This window comes from Notolepis coatsorum (assembly GCF_963971535.1).
Source record: "Notolepis coatsorum genome assembly, chromosome: 10".
Lineage (NCBI taxonomy): Eukaryota > Metazoa > Chordata > Actinopteri > Aulopiformes > Paralepididae > Notolepis > Notolepis coatsorum.
Genome location: NC_140174.1, coordinates 136,464,287 through 136,475,509, shown reverse-complemented (window position 1 = coordinate 136,475,509; position 11,223 = coordinate 136,464,287). Strand labels below are relative to the sequence as shown.

The following is an 11,223-nucleotide window of genomic DNA, read 5'->3' as shown; positions in this document are numbered from 1 at the left end:
GTCAGGCACATGTATTTTATATGTTAATAAAATTGCATTTATCTTTAGTCCTAATTCTGTCACTGTTTGATGCCACAAAGAAGGATGTATCCGAAAGCTGTCTACAACATTTGTAACATGTGATGAAAAAGTAAACAAATAATTAACTGTATTAGACATTTGTTAATGATGAATAGGCTTCACTTTAGATTAGGGCACACAATAGCGTCTGCAAATGATTTATAGATGTTTTATGAATGTCTTAACAAATCATTTGTTGAACATGACAAATAAATGGAGATACAGTATAGTTGTTTTTTCATATCCATTTTTCAAAGCATCTACAAATGTGTTACTACACATTAAACAACATTATTTAACAAATCAAGTACAAACAATGTTGATAATGAGTTATAAATAATGTAGAACTAATCTGTAAATGTTATACAAATATAGTTATAAATGATTTAATAATCATTTATGAATGTATATAAATGGTTTGTTCACGATTAGTTCATTATCCACTAATGCGTTATAAATACTTTGTAAATGTTATACAAATATAGTTATAAATGATTTAATAATCATTTATGAATGTATATAAATGGTTTGTTCATGATTAGTTCATTATCTACAAATACCTTATAAATGTATTATAACAGGGTGTTATTATAAAGTGCTACCACTGCTGTTTCTGATTTTTAAATAATGGCAACGGCATCTCTTTAACCTCACTGGTCAGACAGGCATTCTATTGACCAATTGCAACCTTCCTGGATTTCAACCACCGAAGGGAGTTCAGGACAAGGTTTGCTTTACAATTCTGAGCTGAGGGATTTGAGAGCATTGTTTCCTCAAACCCCTGATAATAAGAAAACTAACAAAAGTAGAATAGCACTCTGTTGTTTACCCTTTCTTAGTGTATGTGTGTGTGTGTGTGCGTGCGTGCGTGTGTGTGTGTGTGAGAGTGTGTGTGTGTGCATTTGTGTGTGTGTGTGTGTGTGTGTGTGTGTGTGTGTGTGTGTGTGTGTGTGTGTGTGTGTGTGTGTGTGTGTGTGTGTGTGTGTGTGTGTGTGTGTGTGTGTGTGCGGCGCGTTCACGTGAGTTTCTGTCGGTGGCCTCATCTAACTCTCAATGCCCCGGGCGGCTGATGTTCATGCTGAATCAGGCGGCAACATCTGTCGCTATCAGTCACCCTGATGTCATGGAACCTCTGAGCGAGCTTTTCAGGCACAGTTGAACTCACACAGACAGTGAAAGATAGAGGGAAGGATCCCCAAATGGAGTGTGACACAGCCAGATAGACTACACACAGCAGGGGTTAGCAGAGAGTGACGCAGTGGTGAACTTAAAGGTGCTGTAAGTGGTATTTATTAGTTAGAACAACAAGTGGTCTACATGTTAGAATAATAGCTCTACATTCCGACAGCACATCGCTGATATGTGATGCGAGTGTTTGGTCAGTAGCATGAGTCTCCCAGTCCCTCCACTCTGCAGTAAACAGAAAATACACTTTATCCAATCAGGAGAGAGAACTCCACACTGAAAAAATAAACGGTCTGACAAAAATAAGAAATAAGGTAAAATAATCTGGCTTCAGTGGCTTGGCAAGATTTCTTGAAATAAGTACAAAATAATATCTAGGGTTCCTGTTTAATGCAGAACTGAGGGACTGGGAGACCCATGTTACTGACCAAACACTCTATATAAGTGATGGCTGTCAGAATGTAGAGCTATTGTTTTAACATTTAGACCACCTATTTTAACAAATAAAAAAAAACGTACAGCACCTTTAATAACCATGTCAACTGTATTTATTTTTGACTGTGTGTTGGTGGTTGATTTATTCTATGTTTTAAATTTATTGTGTGTGTGTTTTGTAATCTCATATGCCATGTACACTCTGCACCATTGAGCTATTTAACACGTATTTGAACAGAAAAACACCACGTACAGGACCTTTAAGGGCAGGTGAATTATAATCCCCAGTTGATTATCACCAATATCTTCTCCGGTACAGCATTTTCCTCAAAAGGATCCTATTTTCATAGTAACTTGTATCAATCTGATAATAGTGGCTGGACTGACGGAGTGATGTTGGAGTGGGTCTGTCCTTCTATTCAGACCCCTCATCCCTCTGGTCAGGGAGAAGCAGGACCTCCAGGTCCTCTGGTCACGGAGAAGCAGCACCCCCAGGTCCTCTGGTCAGGGAGAAGCAGGACCTCCAGGTCCTCTGGTCAGGGAGAAGCAGGACCTCCAGGTCCTCTGGTCAGGGAGAGGCAGGACCTCCAGGTCCTCTGGTCAGGGAGAAGCAGGACCTCCAGGTCCTCTGGTCAGGGAGAAGCAGGACCTCCAGGTCCTCTGGTCACGGAGAAGCAGCACCCCCAGGTCCTCTGGTCAGGGAGAAGCAGGACCTCCAGGTCCTCTGGTCAGGGAGAAGCAGCACCCCCAGGTCCTCTGGTCAGGGAGAAGCAGGACCTCCAGGTCCTCTGGTCAGGGAGAAGCAGGACCCCCAGGTCCTCTGGTCAGGGAGAGGCAGGACCTCCAGGTCCTCTGGTCAGGGAGAAGCGGGACCTCCAGGTCCTCTGGTCAGGGAGAAGCGGGACCTCCAGGTCCTCTGGTCAGGGAGAGGCAGGACCTCCAGGTCCTCTGGTCAGGGAGGCAGGACCTCCAGGTCCTCTGGTCAGGGAGAAGCGGGACCTCCAGGTCCTCTGGTCAGGGAGAAGCGGGACCTCCAGGTCCTCTAGTCACGGAGAAGCGGGACCTCCAGGTCCTCTGGTCCTCTCGGCTCAGCTGTCCCCGTGTCACGCTCCTTCTCCACATGAGGGTGTGTGTGGTGAGCAGACGAGAAGGTAACAAATAATTTTTATTTATTTTTGTATCCACTTTTTTCTCCCATTTTCTATATTTTCTCCCATCCCAATTTCGTATCATCCAATTTAACCCTCCCCGGTCACGGACACTGTTTCTTGCCTCCCACAAGCCGGCTGCAATGTGGACTAAGTCATACATAGCACAAGTCCCCTCCGGTACTTGAGGTAACAGCAGTCGCATCTTTTCACCTGCGCAGCTCGATCTCTCAGTGGCGAGGAGTAACGCGTGGGAGGCTCACGCTGCCCCCGACACTTCCTGATTCTACTGCGCAGGCGCACCAACCGACCTGTAGGAGTCGCTGTCCACAACGCCCGATCCCCACCCATCAGTTTCCCACCCCCTAATACGGCCAATGTGTATTAGTACGGACGACCAGCTAAACTGAAAGCAAATGTGGAGCGCTGGGCTCGAACTGACGAGCCCAGCGTCTCCAGCATTTCGTGGCGAGCGCCTTGCCCACTACACGTAGCCGCCCTAACAAATACATTTTTAATAGTTTAAATCTTCTAGACTTCCAAGAGGCCTCCTATCTTTCTCCCAGTCTCAGTGCACGCACGCACGCGTTCTACTTGGACTGAGACAAGCCCTAGTCATTCTACTTGGACTGAGACAAGCCCTAGTCATTCTACTTGGACTGAGACAAGCCCTAGTCATTCTACTTGGACTGAGACAAGCCCTAGTCATTCTACTTGGACTGAGACAAGCCCTAGTCATTCTACTTGGACTGAGACAAGCCCCTGTCCCTCTGCATGGACTGAGACAAGCCCTAGTCATTCTACTTGGACTGAGACAAGCCCTAGTCATTCTACTTGGACTGAGACAAGCCCCTGTCCCTCTGCGTGGACTGAGACAAGCCCTAGTCCCTCTACTTGGACTGAGACAAGCCCTAGTCATTCTACTTGGACTGAGACAAGCCCCTGTACCTCTGCTTGGACTGAGACAAGCCCTAGTCCCTCTATTTGGACTGAGACAAGCCCTAGTCCCTCTATTTGGACTGAGACAAGCCCTAGTCCCTCTATTTGGACTGAGACAAGCCCTAGTCCTTCTATTTGGACTGAGACAAGCCCTAGTCCCTCTATTTGGACTGAGACAAGCCCTAGTCCCTCTATTTGGACTGAGACAAGCCCTAGTCCCTCTATTTGGACTGAGACAAGCCCTAGTCCCTCTATTTGGACTGAGACAAGCCCTAGTCCTTCTACTTGGACTGAGACAAGCCCCTGTACCTCTGCTTTGACTGAGACAAGCCCTAGTCCCTCTGCTTGGTCCTGGAGCGGTCTCTTCCCGGGAGCCTGTAGCTGTTCCACAACCGTTCCTACTTCCGGGGTAGGCCTGATTGGCCCCGACAGGCACGTGACCCGCCACGGCCACGCCCCGCGGCAGCCCCAGGAGCAAGCGCGCTACTGCTGGAGTTCGCTTCGCCTTTCACATCGCTGCCATTGGCGAAAGCAGACAAATGAATGACTAATTCGGCCAGAAATAACGTAACTAATAACGTTAGTAAGCACTGCTTATATGCTTATTATGTCTGCAGGGTACAGTAAACGTTTCTCCCGGTACATTGTGAAGAGCACACCGCTGTATGTTGGAGAACCAGCGGTCTTCCTCACTCGAGTGAGACTAAAGCCGTGCACAGCTCAGCCCTGTGAGACGCTTATGTCTGCGGGGTACAGTAAACGTTTCTCCCGGTACATTCTGAAGAGCACACCGCTGTATGTTGGAGAACCAGCGGTCTTCCTCACTCGAGTGAGACTAAAGCCGTGCACTGCACAGTCTCTAACAGTGTAACAGTAAGAAGCATTTTGGATAAAAGTATTCTGTACTTCTGTATGACAACAATGTATGCCTTTCAAATGTTAAATGATTAAATGATACACAGCGAAATCTACGCTCTCGCCTCTCATCCTGCTTTCGCCAACGGCAGCGATGTGAAAGGCGAAGCGAACTCCAGCAGTAGCGCGCTTGCCCCTGGGGCTGCCGCAGGGCGTGGCCGCGGCGGGTCACGTGCCTGTCGGGGCCAATCAGGCCTACCCCGGAAGTAGGAACGGTTGCGGAACAGCTACAGGCTCCCGGGCCCAACGTCCAGTACCTCCCGTCTGACCCAGGAGTTTCCGGAGTAGGCTTTATGTGCTGCCAACACAACCCTTTAATGTCCACAGTGGAATTGTATGTAAAGTACTAGCTGAGTTGAGCAAGATTCAGTTTACATTTTTCAAATCAAAGGTATGAGGCTACAGCGTTAACATCCTTGTATGTACAGTAAGGGTTATCTATTGGTTTCATACATTAATGACAAACAACTATATTTAGTATGTTAACACATTGACTGCCAGCCATTGTACTCATCAATATACACAGTCTGCCACCACTGTAAGCCTATGGAGATGTGTACCTTCTTTGCAGGGCTATAACTTTTTAAATTGTATTGCTATATCGACATTACTATGGCCCATTCAACATCGATTATCTATCGTTCAGGATGTGGGAACGTTATATTTTTTCATTCATACAAAAATACCGTCTACTCTAGAATATAAGTATGTTTTTATCGTTTTCTGCAGTAATTCCTAGAACGTGAGTTATAGGCCTAAACGCATAGATTATCGATTGCCATTTCTTCCCTAGACACGCTATATAAAAAAATTCAAATGTATATGATCCGTATAGTTATGCCTCATCATGCGCGGAGGAAAGGGAGGGGGGGTCGTTTATAATTCCCCGATCATCAGTAAATGCTTTATGTAGGTTGGGTTGATTTATTGATGAGATGGTTTGTAAATAAAGAAATGTACAATTGGGCTGAAAATAACGTTAGTGTCCTCTTACCGTGCGTCAAAGAGACTGGCGGTGAAAGATCACAAGTATAGGACGTCGATCGCCTAGGTCCATTTCCGGTTTGTATGTCGCAATAAACGCCGAAATCATATCGATTATTAAGTTTATAAAGCGATCCATTATGTACATTGTGTCTGTCGGGAGCCTTGCAACAATATCTGACGGCCGGATGAATTTAATCGACGCACAGCCCCCACTTCCTGTTGTTCGAGTGTAACTTGCCCGACCATCCACCAGGCGGCGGTATTGAGCCGTCGTTGCCTTCACCTTTAGGGTCCAGCTGCAGCGTTGCGGGTGTATATATGATAGGCAATAACGCTTTAAAGCGTTTCCGGCGGTGGATGTGTTAAGGGAAAGCCCCACGTCGTTTTTTTCTGTAGAAACACAACATTTGCTGTGAGAACATTTGGTATTTCACATATTTATCATGCCTTAATTGGTAGACACATTTTTATTTTATTTTATATATAGTATGATACAGAAATGGCTGTATCTCAAAAGCGGCTTGGTACCGTTGTTTGTCTACCAATTAAAGCATGATAAATGTAACAATTATGTTGTGCAGCCACATGCGTTGACAGTTCTCACATAACAGTAAATATTGTGTTTCTATCTCATTCTGTGGGGGCCTTTCCTTAACACACTGAATGGGTAAAGATTTAAACAAGGCCAGGTCAGCCATGGTAGTACATGATCAGCGATGCCAGTAGTTACTAAGTAACTAGTTACTCTAATCTGATAACTTTTTTCAGTAAATAGTCATTTAACTTGTTACTTTTTACAAGCCAGTAATCTGATTACAGTTACTTTTCCAAGTGGCTGTGCGTTACTATTTAGTTACTATCTCATAATGCTGATGATAAGAGCCAGGGGTACAGTCAGCTAGACCGGAGATGGGATGTGCACTCACGCACGCACACACAACCACACACACGTTTTCGTTTATAGCTGATTTTAGAATGGCTTCAGCATGAAGTTAAATCAACTATCCAGTTCGTTTTATAGTGTAATTTGGCTACTTGAGAGAGTGAGAGTGAGAGAGAGATTCATGTTACGCGCGACTTGCGAATGGCAACTGATGGCTGATGATGACCGGTCTGAGCAGCCAATCATGATTTATGACATTATGCACTTTCAATAAAGCATTATATATATATAAAAAAATAAATAAAAATTGTCATTCTTATGTTGTGGCAGCAGCAGACGTAACCTACTTGATGAAAGTAACCTAGTTACTTTCATCAAGTAATCAGTAAAGTAACTAGATTACTTTTTAAAGGAGTAATCAGTAATCAGATTATTTTTACAAGTAATCTGTAGCATCACTGTACATGATAGTACTCAAGGATAATACCATTGTTTTAGACAAATGTTCCTCGATAGGAGCTAGCATGAGACCAGGATGAGTCTGTGTCAACATACAACTATTGGAAAATGACTGCCCCTCTACGAACCAACTTGACCATGGCGCTGTGAAAACCAAAACACAATCAGGCCGCATTATGTCTCTCTGTACATAGTTTTATTTACATGATACAATTCTGCTGTAATGCTGGATAGCAAGATTATATGTAATACATAAATAAACACAATTTGTTGTTTTGTTTCATTTTTTTTTTACAAATTTGCATATAACTAAGAATCATAAAAGGAAAAACTAAAACGGATAAGTATTTTTTTAAATGAAAAACTCACATCCTTACAGGAGAAAATGGATCAACACAGGTCACACACACACGTCTCAATATTTCAGGCAGCCATGAAAACACACTTCCCACACATACGTGCAAAAGCACACATCTCTCTACAATGCTCTATAGCACGCACGCACATACACACACCAATAGCTGTTAAAGAAATGAGAGGTGACGTTACATCTAATTCTGGTATCTACTATTTTTCCATATGCCTAACTCTGGCATGCTCCTGTAGGCCTGTAAACATGTGCTGTTAAAACCGGGTCACTCCAGACGAGGCTGGGGACAACGTGCACGCACACACCTGTGCTCATAGTCACACAATTGTTTTGTTAGCGCATACAAAAATTAGGAAAAATATAGCATGGCTCACATACCCTAAATCCATGAATGCACTGAATACATGTGCTAACATCGGTACTATACCAATGGAAAAACAAAATGAAAATAAAAGGAGGCATAATTTCAACATAACAGAAAATTCTCTCGTGGATAAAATTACCAAAACACTAGTAGTTGATACCGAATCCTTACGATTCGTTCAGATATTCCTTTCCGCACTATTGCAGTTGGGAGTAACCCATGCATCTTATCCCATTCATTCACACCCCACATACTAGAAACCCATACAATAACTCTGCCAGAGAGGGGTAGTACCGTAGTGGCCCCTCCCCGCCATCCAGGCTTTAGCCTGGAAACTGCACCAGGATCAGCGTACACAACCCCTCCACCTGAGCGTCTGGGGTTTAGAATCTGAGCTCGGATCAGTTTGGAACCTCCCTTCACCCATTATGTGTTTTCAGAGTCAGTCATATTTCTTTTTCTTTTTAACTATGAATGGAAACAGTCTCTGATCATCCCAGTTTAAAATGATCAAGATCAACAAAGACATGCTGTTGAGTTACTGAGAATAAGAGTGCAATATTATTATTACGACCGTGTACATCTGCTAGCCGGCGTACGCTGGTGAGAAGATGGTAAGGATTACAACCAAGCTTAACATGGCAAATGTGACAAGGAGAAACACTTCCTGCAGCTGTGAGGTAGGTATAGCTAGGTAGGATAGAGACAGACAAACACAGCCCCTTGTGCATTATGGGGCATAGTTACATGGTTCTCCAACTGACTCTTAATGTTAACGGAACGCAGAGCAAGACGTTTGTAGAGAGCGAGGGCCACGACCTATCTGGGCTGTTGTCGTCGTGTTCTGAACGCATGGAAGGACCTGCAGGATTCCGACACGTGGCGAGGTCGAAGCAAAATGGCTGCCTGTGGTTTGGCACAAAATGACGCCGGGTTTTTAGGTGAGAGAGAAGCACAGCATGTCCTGGACAGTTACCCTGGGCTAGGGATGGGTACCGAATTTGGTACTTTTAAAATGTACTTACCGAAACACGTCGGTACTACCGAGTATCGATTCACGTGAGATACCGTACTGTTAAAAAAATAATAAATGTATTTTATTTTTTACATTTTTTTTAAACTTTTTTTATTTTCATGTCAACATTCACACGCACAATATACGCTTACCTAGGATTTTACTTGATTCAACAACAAAGCAGTCCGGGCAATGGCAAGCGGTCGAAGGTGTGGTTATTTGAAGTTTGGATTTTTTTTCTCACAACTGAGGTAGGTAGATTACATTTTTATAGACTAAAGTACCGAAAAAGGGTACCGTTGGGTACCGGTATCGATTCACAGGTACCGGTACCGTATCGGTTCAAATGTGAACGGTACCCATCCCTACCCTGGGCTGCTCTTAAGACAAATTAAAAGAAATACAAAAAAAAAAAAAAAAAAAAAAAGAGGACTGAACAAAGACACACCACAGAAAAAGGTTGGATAAAACAAACTAACAAATTAATCAACAAACAAGAAAAGTGATCATTCATGCATCTTCCTCAGACATGATCTTTTCTTTTTTTTTCTCTTCTCTCCTGGTAATTTCTTAAGGATGTAATTGTAAAATTAGTCATTTTTTTTTTATTGCTCATGCCAGTTCATGTGAAAGTTTCCCACTCATACTCCAGTCTTTGTCAAAGGTGTTGTCATTGTTGTTGTTGTTGTCATCTTGTTAGCTCTATATTCTCTGGATCTTGTCGGCCACCACCACAGGGTTCTCTTTGCGGATCTTGGCAGCAGCCTCTGCCTTGTAGTCATATGGGCAGTTGTGCTTGTCAGAGTACCGGTGGATGCCACAGAACAGGTTGCCACAGCGACAGTCAAACCCTGCTGGCATACGAGGTCAGGGGTTAAAAGCTGAATTGGGAGAGGTGAACAGCTGCTTGTGATAAACCCTTTTTATCTTTTCATCTATGACAAACCCAACAAGGACCACACTATTAGACCCATCACAATCACTGATAGATGTTGGGCTTCTCTGGCGGACAGGTCAGTAAGCATTGGTATCTGTATATTTATAAAGCCCTACTCTGTAAATATTAGTATATTTATAAAGCCCTACTCTGTAAATATTAGTATCTGTATATTTATAAAGCCCTACTCTGTAAATGACCACCTGACATCATCTATGCTGCTCTGGAACACCGGTCACTTAATGCGCTCCAGTGATTCTTCAGGTACCACATGCTAGAACTAATCTAGGAAGGACTGCTTTTTGTGTTGATGCAGCGGATTCATGGAATCTCTTACATCATGACCTAAAACTGAGCACTCTCTCACTCTCTTTTGGACGATTTAGATCCTTAATTAAAGTAACACGGGTCTCCCAGTCCCTTAGCAGTAAACATACATAAAAATACATGTTCTGGTATTCCGTTCCCACTTTATCCAAATTTGTCACAAGGACATATTTGCTTAAAACTAAAAAAGTTTTTACCGGTATTTCTTATTTTTGTCAGACCATTTTTGCAGTGTGGAGTTTTCTCTCCTGATTGGATAGAGAACAGGATACCAGAAAATTTATTTTTGTTTACTGCAGAGCGGAGGGACTGGGAGAAACCCATGTTATACTGACCAAACCTTCTGTCTATATCAGTAACGGCTGTTGGAATGTAAGAGCTATTGTTTTAACATTTAGACCACTTACAAAAACACTTACAGCGCCTTTAATAACCATCCAATGTCAATTTGTAATTGCTTTCTCTGATTACTATTGAGCTGCATTTATTTGTGACTGTGTGTTGGTGATTGATTTATTGTATGTTTTAAATTCATTGTGTGTGCGTTTTGTAATCTCATATGCCATGTACACTCTGCACCATTGAAAATGAGGGTATCCCTTGATAACTCCTGAGTAATTTTTATATATATAAAATAAATAACTAAAGTAAAAGACATTGTTGTTGTTAAAAGAACACGCCAACATTTTTGGAAATTTGCTTACCGTCTTCTCCAGAGAGAGACAAGAAGATAGATACCAGTTTCCTCTCTGTGCGTTCAGTAGAAAGCTATCTATCTGGCTGCACGTTAGCATAGCACAGCACAATGAATGGAAGCGGACATGGCCAGTTAGCCTAGGCATTGTCCAACTAACACCTCTCCCGAAGGCTAACCGGCCATGTCAGAGAGGAAACTGGTATCCATCTTCTTGTCTCTGTCTGGAGAAGACGATAAGCACATTTCCCAAAATGTTGGTGTGTTCTTTTAAGACGTCGACACAAAAGCTAGTTACATCACATTCTCCTCTCTGCTCACCTGTAAGGCCCACCTTCTTGCGGCACATGAAGCACCTGTTCTTCTTGGGTTTGGGCGCGTCCCCCTTGTTCTCCTCACTGCTGCTCGAAGCTACAGGGCTGGGGAGAGAGGCAGTGGGCTGGCTCACAACTGAGAGAAAGAGCGAGAGAGAGAGAGAGAGGTTTTATTAAGAAACTATAGGGCT

At 43.4% G+C, this 11,223-nt stretch overlaps 1 protein-coding gene across 2 annotated transcripts in view; it reads right to left on the bottom strand.

Annotated features, from left to right (window-relative positions):
- Window positions 1–7,346: 7,346 nt before the first annotated feature.
- zfand5a (zinc finger, AN1-type domain 5a) overlaps window positions 7,347–11,223 on the bottom strand; it is a 37,403-nt gene continuing 33,526 nt past the window's right edge. The window contains exons 5-6 of one of the 2 annotated variants that reach the window (XM_084322838.1): window positions 11,040–11,168; window positions 7,347–9,614 (exon numbers count right to left, since the gene is read on the bottom strand). In XM_084322838.1, coding sequence (XP_084178964.1) covers window positions 9,463–9,614; window positions 11,040–11,168 — 281 coding nt within the window. In that variant the 3' untranslated portion in view covers window positions 7,347–9,462. The remainder of the gene's footprint in view (window positions 9,615–11,039; window positions 11,169–11,223) is intronic. The other variant, XM_084322839.1, reaches the window with a different exon arrangement.